This window comes from Diachasma alloeum, unplaced genomic scaffold (genome assembly GCF_001412515.2).
Source record: "Diachasma alloeum isolate Michigan unplaced genomic scaffold, Dall2.0 Dall_scaffold_00209, whole genome shotgun sequence".
Classification (NCBI taxonomy): Eukaryota; Metazoa; Arthropoda; class Insecta; order Hymenoptera; family Braconidae; genus Diachasma; species Diachasma alloeum.
Window position 1 is genome coordinate 1,985,425 of NW_021680374.1, and position 18,233 is coordinate 2,003,657.

The 18,233-nt window shown below is 38.3% G+C and overlaps 1 protein-coding gene across 2 annotated transcripts in view; it reads right to left on the minus strand.

Annotated features, from left to right (window-relative positions):
- LOC107036508 (atrial natriuretic peptide receptor 1) overlaps positions 1-18,233 on the minus strand; it is an 86,116-nt gene that overhangs the window by 19,510 nt on the left and 48,373 nt on the right. For both annotated transcript variants that reach the window (XM_015254525.1, XM_015254526.1), the window contains 2 exons: positions 9,693-9,769; positions 8,811-8,902 (listed from right to left, as the gene is read on the minus strand). In XM_015254525.1, coding sequence (XP_015110011.1) covers positions 8,811-8,902; positions 9,693-9,769 — 169 coding nt within the window. The remainder of the gene's footprint in view (positions 1-8,810; positions 8,903-9,692; positions 9,770-18,233) is intronic.

Sequence of the window (18,233 nt, forward strand, 5' to 3'; positions counted from 1 at the left end):
AACACTGTCGAATTTATTTCCTACAATATTTCAGACTTTCCTCTCTATCATGAGATAAAAACCTTTCCAAATCTACATTCTCATGCCATTCCAAAGGACAAATGACCCAATGTTCACTTATTTCTATTATTCCATCATCGAAAGTGAATTTTCAATGGTGAAATTCATTTGAATTTCAGTGGAACTATCGATTGATAAAAATTTCGCACCTCAACTGGAGCTATCTCCACCCCTCGTCCACCACCTCATCATCAAAATTCATTTCAATTCCCCAGAAATCACTAACAACCGCACATTTTAATGACGACGACCTCCCGGAAATATCGAAAATTCTCTCCAGTCGAACAAATCCCCAAAACACTAGAAAAATATTACGACAGGACCACTCCAGAACGACAGAAAACATCTCTCGCCCCCAAAACTCCCCTAGATCATCGAAAAAGTCACTCGGACAGTCCTAGCCCTCGAGAACACTGTCGAATTCATTCCCCCAAATGAGCATAGTGCGAAGAGAAACCGAGGGAGTAAAAATAAACGCAGGTCGTTCGGAGGATGGGGTATGTCCCCGGGTGAATAGGGGAGGAAGACAAGCACCAATAGTATTTGAAATACCATTCGAGGGAGCCTGGACTAACGAGGCGCCTTTCTCAGGTGGACTCGACGTCCTAATGAACGTGAATTGCTCAACTGAAATCGTGTAATCAAGTGCAGGAACGAAAAGGGTAAAATTGATCGGAAAAAAAATTCGAATTGATTTTATTGGATTTTTTTTGCACAGTCTCGTGAATTTTATGACATCAGGGAGTAATCTGTATTGAATTCCATAAAATTCCAACAAGAGACACTATTTTGTAATGAAAAATCACTGATACCTTTCAGTTTCATCAATTTCAGTTCAATTATTTCGTAAAAAATTGGAAAAATCCAGAAAATTTAGGTGATTTTCATTTTTAATATTCACGTTCAAAACTGTTGAAAAAATTTGGCCAAATTCGAGAAAAAAGAATGAATTCCTTGAATTCGATTCAATTTATGTGAATTGTCATGTAAAAATGAATATTCACTGCCAAATTCCTTTAGATTTCTTGGAATTACAGGATTTTTTGAAGGAATTCCCTGAAAATTCCGAAGAACCTGGCATTCACGAAGAGTTTTTCCTGAATTTTCCCGTAATAATTAACCAGAAATTTACAGTTGCCGCAAATTTTTCCCAAAATTATCAATTTTCACTGACAAAATTTCTCAAACTTCCAATAGAAAATTTCCAACCATAAATTCACTAGCTTTTTGTCAACTTTTTCATTCGTGACATCACTTTCACATCCCTTTACTCTCCCAGAAAAAGACTGCAGGGCAAAATTCCTTCGAGTCCCTAAAAAAATCGCTAAGCTAGCGCTTTTACAAAAATGACTGCGGAATTCCCGAGATTTCAATTTTGCGCCACCACAACGCGACAATTTCGCACTTATGACCCTCTCCTCATCAACTCTTGTGCCAACAACAGACGTCACGTGCCTCCGCCTCGTTCATCACCGCCAGCTGCTAATTTCAATGGATAACTGCGCACTCCATCGATTGTTGTTCCAACGACACTACAAACGCACTTTCGTGCGCCCCACATTATTCTCCAAGGTACACCGACATTCACTGGACCATTGTGCGTTTGAAACGCGAGTGGAGTCAGGTGTCACAGGCTGTGGAGAGTCCACGAGTTGGTGGGCAGTATTGGATTGGAGGGAAAATTGGTTCGGAGAATTAGAGACAGCCGGTCATGCGAAATGAATCAAGAGTTTTAATGGGAATTGCGTAAAACTAGACACTGCGATTGTCAATGCTTCGGCTGTTGCTGCCCATTAATCATCGGTTTTAATTATTACCACGTACATCTATCATTCGTGACGGACAGCTCTAATCAGAGCGGCCAGGGGTTATCCATAATTTCGGATTTTTCTGCGGGAGTTTGAGTGATTAATTAGCGCCCTCAATCATTTTTTTAACCCCTCGTGCGGTTCGAGAGCGCGTTTTGAGAAAATGCTCAGGGATTCGATGGAACTGTTGGAATAATTCAGTAGCGAAGTGGTAAAGTGGTACAAGTCAATTTTGACTATTGACCAGTTTTCAATGAATATCTCGGAATCTAAGGGAGATAGCTAAACTTTTATTATAACCTTTTTTGTAGAGCGGATTAAGAACTACAACAAATGTTATTACGAAAATTTCGCTATCTCCCTTAGATACTGAATTGTTCCGCTTTTTTTGGGAGGGCCGCTCTCACTGAGGGCTGAGTGATAAACTGGGCGCCAGAGGCGATTCAACGTCTGGTAGTGAGTCCCTCCGTGAAAATTATGAACGACGATTCAAAGAAACATTACTGGCGAGGGGGAGGACTCCGTCAGGACGCCGTGCCAATCCGATGAGGATCCGTGCCAGGGAAATGAAGTTATCTCGATTTCCAGGATTAAGGGGGCTGTTTACGGGATTGAGACGCGATTTATCTCTTTGGGAAAATCTATTTGAGCTAGAACAAGGGAATGGCTGGTTCTTATTTTTTATAGGTTTTTGTCAATCGTAAATAATTATCCATCATAAGTCATCGTAATTAATTGTGATAGATAATTAATTCATGAGATTAACGAATTAATTTATTTTAAAGCGTTCAAAAATGAGTACAAAAATTGAGAACTATTTTGTGGGGAAAAAATCACGAAATAATTTGAAAATCATATTTTTTATCGCAATAATAACTCAACAATTCTTTATTATTTCTTATTAATGAGAAGAAAATTCTTGGGAGAAGGATTATTTGGCGAAATGTGAGTTGAATAACGTTTATTCTCTATTATTTCCCTCATTGTTCTCTTCTTCTCCGGCGGAAAAAAAATTCAACAAACAGACGACAACCAATTTTTCAAAATAATAAAGAGAAACTGGCGCACACGTTCGAACTCATCACAGACGGGAGTGGAATTTATTGAATTGTTTTGAAACTCTCTCTCACTCTCTCAACAACGTCCACCGGAGCTGATGCGTCAAGCGTCTGTGTGACTGACGTCAGAATGGGCGTTCAAGTTTTTCCGGAAATGAAGTTTCCAGACTGGAAAACTGGGGATAACGAACGGGTCTTTTGATGTCACTCGATCTGACATTAATGAAACTGTACATCACTCGGCGAAATGAAATTCCTCAAATTGGGGGGGATTGTTAGTGGCACATCCGCTTTATTCGTCAAACAGCGCTGAATCCCCTCAATTTTTCATGGAATAATTTTTCACCCGACTCTCGTTGCTTCGTTTTATTTGACTCTCTGGTGCAGTGAGATGTAACCGCGAGAGTTTTAAAGAATTGAACAAAAACCGAGAGATGAAATTACACACGTGGAATTTTTTCTCCCGTCACTCGCGATTTTTAAAAATTTAAATTTCTTATTTCTCTTCATTTTTTGTTGTAGATTTCTCTTCTTGCCTGCAGTTAAATAATGTATGGACAGTGGATGCCCAATGCTAAACAATACTTATTTAGAAAAATTTAATTCATGTAAAAAAAAATTTCAAAGTTGGAAAAATTTTGATTATCAATTTACAAAAAGGGAACGTTTTAAACAGAAACGAATTTAATATCGATGATAATTACTGTGATTAGTAAATTTAATGATGGAATTTATTCTACTTTGTTCGAATTAAATTACTGAATTGAACAAATTCGCTTTTTAAAATTTTTCCCCATAAATTTTCTAGCCGACAGAGTTCTTTAACATCGGCATCGAGCATTCCTCGAACCTCCAGACACCTTGCCAATGCCCCAAGCGCTTGTTTTATTGATCCGCCAAACGCCTTTTCAGCTCAACCTGATCGTCCACGAATTCCAATAAATTCAACTGCAAGTTTAAATTTCATACCAAATGGTATTTCTGAATAATTTCCCAACCGCACGATCCGGAAAAAGGGGAAAAGCGAAATTGCGGGGGTTCATATCGGCTGAAATTCACTTAAAATTCAAACTGAACTGGAGCATCGCGTTTTATCCACTTGATTTACGGCGATACCCGGCGCAATTGACTATCCCTGCCTGACTCAATTGCCAGACACAAATGCCGATTTAATTCTATTTACATTCAGTTCACGGATACTCTGTTACCAAATTCATTGTCTCTCCCCATCGACTGACATTCAATTTCACGTTCATCTTGTTTTAATCATCTCTGAATTGATTAATTACCCAAAATAATTCAAACAAATCAACCCACCCATTAAATCATTGCAATTAAATAATTAAATGAAAAAAAAACACTCATATTTTTCAAAAGGACAATTTTATCAAATCAATTTAAACCAACTTCAAGGAATAAAAAATGCGAGATAAATTACAGTTAATGACCAGCGCAACCCCTCAATCCAATCAATCCCCAATAATTCAATTACTGGAAAATTTTCCCAACGAGAAAAAAAATCTTGAGAGTATCCTTGAGAAATTACTCCCTCACGTCTCCGAACTCCTTTAAACTTATTTAATCCCATAATCCCCCCCAACATTGAACCACGAGAGTCAATTGGATAATCCTCGAGACTCTAGACACGATGTCGCATCAGTTTCAATAAAAACTTCAGCAAAAACCCCCATAAACGGAATTCCCCGGACCCCTGTCCAGGTCATCAAAACCCCAAATGGCCATTTTCCCCAGTGAGAAGTTGTCTCATCAATTGTTAGAAAACACCTTTCCCCACCATAAAACGCTCAGCCTCGAGTCCCCTCTCGAGAAGCTCGAAATAAAAAACTAAGTAGAACCGTCGATAACTCGTGTGAAGCGAAAAGTCCGAATGGAGCCCAAAACTTCGAGTCCATAAGTGAAAAATAATATAATACGCCTCACTAAAAGCCTTTCCTCATTCGTTTTCCCTTTTGCCACCAAAAATGACCCAATTTAATCTCCTATCCCCCCCCCCTCCGAGTTGATAATTTTCGTTATGAAAAAAGTTTGGGAAGACTTCAGAATATGTTAATAAACTCAGAGGAGAGTGAATGAAGCGAACAAAATATTGAATTAAAATTATTCCCTCGGGAGAATTTAGTTTCCCAGCATTTTACGGCATTATCCGTACACTAAAGCCGTTCTGATTTTACTAATTCACTTTTCCTTTGAAGATCCCCTATTTTAATGGTAGAAACAATATTATGAAAGGAATAGAAAAAATTTAAGAGCAAAGTGATTCCACAAAAAGGCCTCATAAAAATTTCTATTTAAAATTCAAAAGTGGAAAAGCTATAATATGCCTCGCTAAAAGCTTTCCCCATTCCCTCTTCCACAACCGGAAATAGCCCAATTTAACGTTTCATCCTTCAATGAATAATTTCCTTCATCGGAAAAATTTCGAGCCAGGAAAAAGCCGTTAATAAACACAAGAAATAATAAATAAAGTATTGAATAAAATTTTTTCCTATAAAATGTTCAGTCTCCCAGGACTTTAGAGTATTATTCATACATCAATGCAGTCCTGCATTTACTAATTTCCATTTAATGAAAATGCTTTCTTTGAAAATATTTATTTCAAGTGGGAAAAAACACTCAGCAACAGAATTTAAAATTCAAGTGCCTCTTGCAAAATTCCCACAATCCCCAATTCCCTCGCCCACAACCGGAAACATAAAAATTCGAGCTTTCGAGGCAGCACTCAACAATTTCCTCCATTAAATTATCCAGCCAGTTAAAAAAATCGTCAATTAACCCAGTGAAGAGTGAACAGAACCTAAAATAATAATTTTCCCCCCGAAAAGTTCCCTTTCCCAGGACTTAAGAGCATTATTCATCCACTCATGAACTCCTGAATTTATTATCTACCTCTCCGTCCCCAGAATCGAGAAAAACTCGCTGGAGCATAACAAAAAAATAAAGCGAGACCGAGGAAAAGACAAGACCACCCTTCCTTTCCCACTACATGCATCATAAACCATGACTTGCATCTGAAAGCAAGTGGTGTCCCATCTCCCGTGTCCTCCCCACATACGTCATGAGAAGGCTTTTCCCTCACTCCCCCTTATTGACGCAATAACCCCTCGTAAACCAACCGCATTGGCCATCCATTTGACTCTGACATTAGCAAATGGTGAAGAAAAAAAAAGAATAACACTGGAGAGAGAGAGCATTCTCGACCTCAATCTGGCCCTGGCGTAACCCAAGGAGCCCATTTCCAGAAAACAAAAAGATGAAAAAAAAAAAAAACGAAAGTGTTTCCTCTTTCATTTCAGGGTTTATTGTTTCCTTTGTTACTGAGAGACGCAGCGAGGATACTATACCCAAACACTTATTCCCTGGGCCTGTGGCACGCTGACCTAACGTTTATTCCACGAGTCTATACACACGCGAGGAGAGAAAACCACTCACAGCGGTGTCTCGTGACTCGGCTGTGTACACCGTTGACCCAGCGAATTACGTGAAAAATCAATAAGGGACCCGGGGTAACTCTGAATCTGTACATAACGCAATTTACCCGGATTTTACGGGTGTTTATGTTGACTTGCACACGGAGAGAAATTTTTGATAAAAATTACCCTACCGTTCTGTAAAGGTGTATCATGAGTCATCGTTTCCTCATTTCTATCCCGAAATTTAGTAAAAATTAATATATGATGATCAAATTTTATTCCACGTTGGAGAAATTTTATCCTGACGCATAATAAATTTTACCCTTCCAGTCCAGTAATTTTTATTTAGACAACAACGAAAATTTTAGAACGGTTGGTAAATTTTTTTTTTTTTTTTTTCGAGAATAAAGGAATTTCTAATCAGTTTTGCTAAAAGCGGAAAGGTTGGGCCATCGAAAGCCATTTCTTTTTATTTAATTAGTCATTAATAGTCAAATTATTGAAGATCGCCTGGAGTAAAGATCAATAAAACACCTAATGTAACTTTGAATTTGTACATGACGCAGTTTCCCGGATTTTAGTCTGGTTTTGTTGACTTGCAGTTGTGATTAAGTGCTTTAGTTTGGCAATTCCGGGGGGGGGGCAGGTAGAATAGCGAGGAAAATCTTAATTAAAGGATTGAGAATGTTTCTCTCCCAGGTGGGGCTGGAAATCCAGGAGATGTATGAATTTTAATAACTTGGGGAAAGTCGTTACAAGGGATTAATCAACTGTCGAAGTCAATTTGAGGGGAATTTAAGATTGAATTTTTAATTTTAATAAGTTTAAATGAAGTTAACGCGATAAATTAATCAACTGTGGGCTCAGCACCACAATAAGAAGCTCGAGTCTATTTTACGTGACTTCAAATCATTTCTTGAATTCAAAAATTTCCGAAAAAAAGGACTGAACTGAAAGAAAATTCCCTGACGAACGAGACAATAATTTCTACAATTCAACACGTGTGTGAAAGCAGAATAGCTGAATAGTGTCTGTAAAATGGGTCATTCTCCGCGAAAATCTCTCTCGTAAAATTGTTCAGATAAATTGAAGTGACTTCAAATCATTTTTTGAATTCAAAAATTTCCGAAAAAAAGGACTGAACTGAAAGAAAATTCCCTGACGAACGAGACAAAAACGTCTACAATTTAACACGTGTATGAAAACAGAATAGCTGAATAATGTCCGTAAAATGGGTCATTCTCCACGAAAAGCTCTCTCGTAAAATTGCTCAGGTAAATTGAGATTTCCGAGTAATTGCGAGGGATGGCTCATTGTCGAGGCTTTCTCGATTTGATTTCTGGGGGAATTGGAGCTCCAGGATATTTCATACATTCTTACGCTCGATCCGCATTCCAAATCTTCTTCCTGACCTCCCAGATAATCCCCTCCATCAAAATAATTGGTTCTATTCAAATTCTCGCAGGCGAATGAGACCGATTTCACGGACCGGTTTTCGTTCCACTCCACTGATTTATCATAATAAAATGACATTACAGTTGCTGCAGAGAAAAATTACAGAATTTCTTCTGGCCCGGTCACGTTCGGTGTATTTTCGTACAGCACTTAGGTACCCAACTGTACGCCTGGAGCGATAAAAAAGGGGAAAATAGAAAGGGGGCAAAAAACCTCTGAAAAACTACTTTTTGCGGTGGCTTTCAGCTTAATGAGAAGTACGTCGTTAAAAATTCTTCAGACGGTCTGGGGTGATATATCCCCGGGAAAAGAAAAATCATGAATTCCGGGGGAGAACACACGAGGCTCTGGGAACTGGAACAAATGACTAGGCTCAACCCCTTTCTACGCAGTATTTTTCGCCTATTAGGGAGACAAGCTTCGTAGAACATCTGAGTGTAATCAATGAATCCCTGCCCGGTGGGAAATAACGGCGAATGGAGATGTGCGGGCTACACTGTGTGCGCATTCCAATTTAAATATTTCAAAGGCATGCAATGTTGATGCCTCCAACCGCATATTCCTACGTTAATCCGTCGCAGTTCTATGGGAATAATGTAGTATGGAGGTGGAATTATTCCTGGCGGTATTGTAGACGGAATTAAATTGTATAGATTCAGGTGAGAGATGAGGGATGATAATACACTGTACCTTTGAAACAGGTCAATTTTTTTAAAGTCTCGTAATCCAAAAGAGATGAAGAAAAGAATTTTTTCTTTCTCTTTAGATTTGGAGATATTCAGCAAAAGCCATCTTTTCTCAAGTAAAATTAACTCCTCTTCCTCCATAATATCTCTAATCACATTGAAAATTCAGCAATTGGAATTATTCTCCGGACGCAGAGGCGAGAGTCATGATAAACGAATCTGTTAAGCTCTTGAAATATCAACGGGGTTTGGCCACAGATAACATTTGTCGAACTATCGCATTGGTGTCACTAAACTGAGAGTTCTACTCACTTGTTGATTTTCCGTATGGTTTGCTTCAGCGCTGGAAAGTCTGGTCGATCCGCCGAGTCCTGCGCCCAACAGCGTCTCATGAGTGTCGCCACCTGTTTCAACATTCAGCAGAAACAGAAATATATAGTATATAAAAAAAAATTACTACGAATTCTTTCGTTGTCTCTCTCTTCTCCAGCATTTTATTTCATTTCATTCTCATTATTTTCGTTATAATTTTTTTTTCATTTTGGACCGTGTGTTGAATGTTGGATGCTGCATTAAATAGAAAAAATATTCAAAGGAAGAATTAATGTTTCAAAATAGTCAGTTCTTGTGAGTAAATAAGAGAATTTTTTTTAAGTGATTTCTAATTCATGAAAAAGGTCTCAATGTTCAAAATAAACATTTGAAAAATCGCTGGATTATTAATTATTAATCTTCTTACCCCACACGTGCCATCACTCTCTCAGTAATGAAACGTTGAGAAAATATCTCAGATTACTAAACTCTCAAGTACGAAAGTAGACCCCTCATTAATAATTAATACTTGTGTGGGAGTAACTGCATCAACTCACGTAGCCCCAGGAAATATTCCCCCACATTTCAGTGATTTTCATTACCCGAGGAAGTGAGGGGGCCGGAAATATGAAAAGTCTTTTGTATCGGGGCTAATGAATTTTTCCCCCATTATATTTAATTAATGTACCTGCTGGATTATTCCCGCTGTATTTTATGAGAGTAGAAAAATGATTCACTTTTTTCTGATTGAGCGTGTGCATTTCCACTGATGGAAATAAATCCAGACAATCACTCGAGTATTTCAGTGGGGGCTTTGTTTTTTGATGAGGGGAATAATGAGTGCAGGCAGAGGATAAATTGAAAAATATGTATTGGACTCACTTCCTCCTCGACGGCGGCCTCATCGATCAACGGCCTCAGGGGGGAGCCTCCGCCCCTTCTCACACCCTCAACTATTTCTGAAACACAAAAAGCGCGGGATAAGTTGCATCAACTTACTCAGGATTAAGTACAAGACCACTATTGACCGTAAAATTGGGGCTAATGGGGGAAAAATCCGGGAGAAAATTAATTTAACGCTGATTACGTTCATAATTCAGTATTGTTTATATCTTGTCATGTAACTGGACTCCACTGAATTTTCACTGTCCGCAGAATTCATTATGCAGACATTATTCTAGGGGAGAATTTTCCCAGCAGGAAAGTTCGTCAACTAGTTCACTGGGTGAACCCAGGGAATATTTTATACCACTCGTGTCATCTTCCGTCTCGGAGGAGCCAAAAATGACTCGACAGGACTTATTTATGAAGCTCTCGTGATAACATTCCAGGAAATGTTGAGCTACTCAGCTGAGGCAGCGCATAATTACAACATTGTGACTGGAATTTTCGGTACACTTCTTAAAAATCTTTGTCGTGTCATAGTTTCATCGAAACTTCGAGGAATTTTGTAGTGAAAATTCACAATTTAACGAACACATCATGGGAATTAATGAACATTAGGAAAATTCAAGTAAATTATTTTTTATTCATTCAATTTCTCTGGGAAATTTGAAATTTCATAATTTTTGAGCGGCAGGAACAGAAGAATTTTCAATTAATTTAAAATTTATGAATATATGAACCATTTTCCTGACCTGTATTAATTTTCGTGAAATATTTGAAATAAAATTTAAAGATCTCATTGGTTTTTCCAGAGTATTTTTTATTTTCAACACTGAATTTTTCAAGTAAACTATTTTGTATTTCTGAATTCTCAGGAAAACTTGAAAATTTATAATTTTCTAATGTCACAAGCAAAACATTGAATTCGATTCAGAGAAAAAAAAAACATGAAATTTCACATTTTAGAGCGAAATTTCGATGAAAATATGAATAATTAGTGCCAAATTACGCTAAATTTCCAATTAATTACAAATTCAAGAATATATTAACCTGCAGTTTCATGATTTCCATTAATTTTGATAGAAATTCAAGTAAAAATTGAAGATCTCATTGTTTTTCCCAAAGAATCTTTCATTTTCAACGATAAAATGCCTTGAAATTCCAGTAGAACAGCAGTGTGATGTTTCCAAAAACAGTACCGGAAATTCCCGTCAAAAATTTCAACTGTTTGCGACGTTCTCCACGAATAATTCACTTCATCTGCGCACTGGAACAGGGCACAAGCCTCGCTCCCAGCGATTATTCGGACATTCAAGTTTCCCTAATGCGAATATACATCACTAGGGGTGTCAGAGCACTGTTCCACCCAGTGCTATCGATTGTGGTGCAAACTGGACGGCTGTTTCCATCGCACTTCGTGCCAGTGGATTGCGGAATATCGTGACAACATCAATCGAGTTCAACGCAATTCCGTTTGATTATCCAGAACCCAGTGAGAGCAAAAAATCGCCAGAAAAACTGCAAATGTCACGAGGAATGAGGAAAATTGTGAAAAGAATTCAAAGAATAATCTCATCTTCATTGAGCACTCCTCAAAACCCGTGAGAAATTCAGGAGCCTTGGGAGTCACTTCCGGGAAATTCGCTTGTACTCAGACTCCACAATATCTCCAGTACCTTGAAACAAGTGGAACACGTAACCGCTATGGTCGGACGTGGCTGGCATGAAGTTGCAGCAACACTCGACTCTGTGCCTTCGGAGATCGAGACCACTTTGAACTGAATGCTCTTGGCAAAGATCTTTCCCATCAGCAATGCATTATCTATTATGTTCTCACATACACGAAAAAAAAAAACAACGCAAAACATCAGAAATTAAATCCCGAAAAAATGGAATTTAATGGAGAACAGATATTTCATATTTTTACTCTGAGTGGAAACTGAATTTCTAACCAATTAACTTTATGTTCTTATGAAAGTAACATGTTTTGTATTTATTGTGGGGAAAATATGAAATATGATATTGCATTAAATCGCAATGAATTATCATTATTATTGTTCATTTACTAATATTAAATATTTTCTATTTCTAATGATAAAAATACGAATAATTGCGACGATACAAGTAAAGAAATCCTTTTTTAATTAATTACATTATCCACTTTAATCCTCTACAGTAAATGAATTTTAAATTAAGCTACTTTATATTATTCATGAATATTGAATATTTTCTATTCATAATAATAAAGACAACGCGTTATATTGAATAAAATCGAGATAAAATATGAAATGTCATGTCTTCTTCTTCTATTTGCTTTTACGTAATTATATTTTATATTGCCCTCAGGCTGGTGTAATTTTCATGTCCATTTCCCCTAGAATGAATAATCGAATAAAGCTTTGAATAATTTAGCAACCTTGCGGGAAGCTCAACGTACTGTGCCTGTAGATGTCCTCGAGGTAAACGCTGCAGTGGTCGCAGTTTAAGGTGCAGTGGGGCCTCCGTACCTCCAGCAGAGGACTGACAGCTCTTCTGGGACTGGCACCGCCGTCTGGGCTAGCGCCCTGGAGCGACGGCAGTGCCAGCGAGCTTGTGCTTGATGCGTTGCTCCTCTCGGCCATCTTTCACCTTATTTATTATTCAATTTGCAATGCAATTTGCTATGTTCTTTCATCAATTCAACATCACAAAAAACTGGAATTTTCTTTACTTCTCACTGTCTAGAATTTCTGTGAATAAAGCTCGAGAGAAAATTTCATGAATTCGAGGAAAAATCTATTAGATTTCTATTGAATTTCATCTGTTTATGCAAAATTTTCTGTAGGATTTCCTCGACATGAATTTCCAATTTTTTTTCACTGCATTTTCCTTCTCTCTTCACTGAAAAAAATCAAACTAAAAAATTTATAAAATTTGAGTTGAGAGATTTCTATAAAAAATAACTTAATAAAGTAACTTGAATATTTTTACTGAACATTTCTATTGAAAAAAAAAAATACCAGATGAGCTACAGAATTATTTTTCATCGGCCCAAAAATAATAGAAACTTTGATAGAAGTCTAATAGAATTTCCTAGCGAATTCACTACATTTATTTATGAAATTTTCTCGCACGTGTTTTGATTTGTTTGGAGCTGCTCAGCGAGATAAGCCAAGAAATGTGAAACTCCGGGATGACTCTGTTGAGAGTTGATCCCTACTTTGCTGTTCGCATCTCATCAGAATCAATGGAGACAGGCACAGTGACACCTGCAGACTAACGCCCACTGGAGCTAACATCCTTTGAACTTTACCCCAACGGGCAAATGCCCTGATCCCTACACGGAGCGGCGTGTCCTGGCGTGTCATTTGTTAATCCGAGAATGGATCTGTTCTCTACCTGACGCCTGAGCGAGATAGATTACGGTGGGTTATTGGAACCTATTGGAATTCCAATCGTCCTCGTATCGGGGACATCCGAGTGATTTGATCATTTGTTTTTTGTTCGAGCTTTTTTTGAAATTCGCGAGCGAGTCTGAGCATTTTGTCTTGATTTTATATCGGATAAAAAGTATTGGTTTTTAAACTGAAACGAGTGAGATAACCACAAGAACAAGTATTTTTGGAACTAATTTTTAATTGTGTAATATTAAAAATCAGAACTTTTTATCCGATTTCCAGTGATTTTTACGCTGAATTTCCGATGATTTTCCTCAATAAATAATTCCTCAGTAAATAAAAAACCATAAAATCATGATAAAAAATGAAATAAATAGATAAAATAAATTTGTTTCACCTCATGCTCCCATTTTGTATATTCATCTTCATGATGTTTTCATAAAAATTAATTCATTCCCATAACCTCGCCCCTTGCTTCCTGAATTACGTCACGACGGAAGGACAGAAGAAAAAAAGTCAAGCCTCGAGGCCAGTGAATGCGCACGGGACTTGTGGTAAGAGCTTAGATGACAAAAAAAGACCTGAGAAGATTGCGTTCTCCCAACACGGCCATTGAACATTGCCACTGGGTCACTGAACCGAGACGGCAAAATGTAGAGCAACTTCTCGCGATGATTTCCGGGCTACCCTTCCCTCCTCTCCATCACAGTCTCCCATTTTCCTCCAGCTTTTTATTCTCCCTTTTACGATCGCTAGTCTTATTAACCGAGGGTAAGCGGATTGGAGGAAAATAAAGGGGCGACGGGCGAGGGGATTCTGAAGTTCATCGATCCCCTGAAGCCGATGTCAACATCCGGGATGAAAAACCGTTTGTACGATTTTTTTTCGGAGTTCCGGGTTATGTAAATAAAGATATAAGGGACTAAGGCTTTCAGTGAAATGAAAAATACTCTCCCGGTGGCCGTGGGGTACGAAAAAAACTGGAAGCAGTAGCGGAAGGAGGACTTGCAAAAAAGGGAAAATATTTTCTACCGAGATTGAGTTGTCGAAAGACAGCGGATTGGAGGGATAAATTAATGGGAATGTAATTTTTTTTATTGGTAATGGAAATATTAGTTATTGCTGAGCTTTGCAGTTCATAAATGGGGACTGGAAATGCCGAAGGAATTCAATTCCGGTTTTATTCACCTTTTATACTCTCCATTTTACCTTCGCAAGTTTTATTAACCAAGGGTAAGCGGATGGGAGGAAAATAAAGGGGCGACGGGCGAGGGGATTCTGAAGTTCATCGATCCCCTGAAGCGGATGTCAACATCCGGGATGAAAAACCGCTTGTACGATTTTTTTTCGGAGTTCCGGGTTATGTAAATAAAAATATAAGGGCCTAAGGATTTCAGTGAAATAAAAAAAAATTTCCCTATGACCATGGGGTACGAAAAAAATTGGAAGCAATAGCGGAAGACTTGTAAAAAACGAAAAATATTTTTCATTGAGATTGACCAGTCGCAAAATAAACGGAAATATTATTTCTTCCCGAGTTTTTCACTTGATAAATGAGAGATTACTTTCCCGTCCATTCAAATCTGCAACGGGAAACAAAAATGCCAAAGGAAATCAATCAATTCCGGGCGCAGTGAAAGGAATTAATTCCACGTATTCATTGGATCCGATTAAAATCAAAATGCAAATGAATCCAAAACCGATCAACTGGAGATCGTCGAAGCCGTAGAGACGTGGGGATAATCCGGGTATCGAATTGCGATATTGAAGGACTTAATCAACACGTGAGCAGCACCAAAACAGTCTCCAACTCCGTCAAACAGTCCCTCGATCGATAATGTATTCGGAAATAATTCGAGACAGTGGGAGATGAATTACCAATCAAACCTGACTGACTAATTAGTGCCCAGGTGAATAGAACGTAAACACCACTATTTTTTTCACGTGTCGAAGGTGCTGGAGGGGCTCGAGGAACGCGTGCGAGCGCCAGCGCGTCCAAGCTGTGACTGAACTTTCATCCCTTGTTGAGGGGGATGAAGACCCTCGCCTCTCACCCCCCGTTTTCACAGTCTGCAATGCGACACCGGTCGGTAAAAGCGACGCGGGGGGCGGGAATGTTGTCCTTATCAACAGAACTGGGAGCTTTTTACCCTCGCGGAGCTTTTCACCCTCGCTAGTACCGGGAAATGGAAAGCTTTCGTCGGTTTACGGGGGCTGGTACTGCCGAATTCGCCCTTATCGACTCGTAATAATATATTTTGTGATATATGGATTGTTGGAAACATTGAAATCCCGGGGGTAGTTGAGTTGTTATTTTCAGGAGAGTGACATTGATCTCGATTTAGAGCAAAAAAATGGATTTGAGATTTCACTGCACGAGAAATAAATTATTTTTAATGGCGTAAAGCCCGTAATATTTACGTTCAGGATATTAGAATTTTTTTTCTTAAAAAAAATGGAGTTCAGTGGTGAAGTGGTAAGACGGTACAAGTCGGTTTTGACTATTGACCAGTTTTCAATGAATATCCCGGAATCTAAGGGAGATAGCGAAATTTTTATTATAACCTTTTTTGTAGAGCCGATTGAGAGCTACAACAAATGTAGTTATAAAAATTTCGCTATCTCCCTTAGATTCGGAAATATTCCTGAAAAACTCAACTGAGAGATGAGTCGACTTCAAACGTTTTACCACTTCGGTACTGAATTCATGTGGGAATTCAATGGAATCGCGCATTTTTTAGCAGAAATACGAAAATTTCCGAAGTTATTTGAATTTACAATCGAAATATGAAAATTCCCGGATCTATTAACCTAAATTTTTTAATTTCTACTGACTTTTATGGGAAAATTCAACTAAAATGTATTATTTCCAGGAATTTATCCTTACATTTTCAGGGAAACTATAAAGCTGACGAACAACAAATTTCCCCTCTTCTTTTTTATTAAAATTTTTTCACAAAATTCACAAAAAAAAAATAATATAAACATTTCCCGTACAAACATAAAGCCCGGAGATAAAATTATCATTTCCGTTCCTAATTATCAACCGTTGGAAAAAAAATCAATCGCACTTGTTTAATTAATCCGGATCAACATCCCTTTGACAACGCAAACTCCCAATTACCACCAGTCCCCCGTTGCATCACAAAATTCACCATCCACAATTATTCGTAATTCAATCCAACGGGGTCACAAAAATCCCCAAAGAGCAGGATCACAACTGAAGGGAAAAAAATGTGAACCAAAAAAAAAAAACAGAATTTTCCCCCATAAAAAACCCTGGGTAAAAAAAGGGGCTGTGAACAACGAGTGCTGAGGCGCTTTTCCCTGCAGTAACTGGAGCTTAAAGTTCCCTGCAATAGACTTATAACCTCAGAGACGTGATCCCCAATATGCCCGAAGTGTGAAACACTGGGAAACTTGGAACGCATTGAGCACGTTCCCTCGTTATCCTGTCCACGTTATAATGTAGCCATTCTGCCATAAAGTCACAAGGTTCACGCGCCCTTTCACATCCCCCAGGTGAACGAAAATCCCACGAGACTACAGTGCTGACCATTGTTATCCTCAGCATCCACTTTTTTCCCTCTGAGATGATTTTTTTTCCACATTTATTTACGTTCCTTTTTTATACATCTTTCTGGGCTTCTGGAGGGCTTTGTAAGGGGCAAAATCTCGTTATAAAAGTGCACGAACTCAGGGCAAGAGTCAAAAGTATCGCCATGAGACATGCTGATTCGAATGAAAATCCTTTTTCGCACTTTGTCCAATCATCTGATCGAGTGGAAGATTTTTTTTTTACAAAAATTTGGGCTCATTTCATTTCAATTATGAATAAAAAAATTCAATTCAATGATTTCCATTTATTTTTCCATTAATTTTTCCTAAATTTTTAAGGAAACTGTAAAGTTTCATTGAAAAAATAAATAATAAAAATGAAAGAAATTTTTTTTTTTATTTCCGCAATGAATTAATCCGGAAAGCCAAGTCATTGAAATAATTACAACAATGATAGAGCATTGCACCTCGCCCTCTCATCACTCAACCATCATTTATCCTCACTTCCCTCGCATCGAGAGTGACGTTATAAAATGAGCAGCCGTTATGTGAAATTTTTCATCATCCTCCACAGATGTAATAGCATTTTGCATCGAAGCCCCTGGAACCGACGTGAAATGGGAAATCCGATCTACTCCTGGGAGCTGATAAAATGTCTCTCGAAGGTAAAAAGTGAAAAAAAAATCCCTTTTCACCTCGGATAACTCAATCAGTTCGACTTCGCGTTTCATTTTTGTATGAAAAACACTTCGATATTTTTATCCACCTCTTCGAAAAACACGCCTGCAGAGGAATCAAATCAACATTGACAAAGTACCCTCAGAATAACGTTTTTGTTTACAATACCCTCCCTCAATATTAAAGTTTAATTTGAGGATTTTTGGGATTTTATGCCAACCACGTCCGCGTCGGGGATTCCGGCTAATGCCAAGAGCTGCTAAGGCTCGAATTTGAATGCCTTGTCATGCTCCTGAATTTATAGAAAAGCTATATTTAATTCAATTTAATTGACGTTAATTTAATTCAATAGCAAAGCGGTTAAACGGTAGAAGTCAATGTTGAAATAAAATTTTTTTTTCACCTGGGGCCGAAGTGTAATCTTGGATTTTTCAGGGGAAAGTCGACTTTCGCCAAAATCGAATTTTTCCCCCGAGTGCACGATGCAGAAATAAAAAAATTTTTTTACACGAGGAACTGTCCATACTCCCGCCAGTCTTTTTCGTAAGTTTCTCTGGATTCATAAAAGGGGTTATGAAGTAATAAGAAATTATTTGAACACATATCCGCAAACATTAATATGATTTTTTTTAAAGAAGTGCGATTGAGCCTTTAGAATTTTGTAATTCAAGGCTCGGACCAAGCCTTGGCGCCAAGCATTGTTCCAGCCTTATGTTATCATTGTGGGGCTGAAGGAGGGCTCATCCGAGGCTGAGCTCCAGCCTTGGTTGAGCATTTCCAAGCCTTGTTCCAGGGTTTGATGAGTCCTTTTTCTATCGTCAATTCCTACCGGGGGTGTCCCATTGGCTTTTACGAGGGTTACTTACTGCTGATCGGCATCGAACGTGTTTTTACTCCAATGTGGCATCCACCCCCCCCCCCCCCC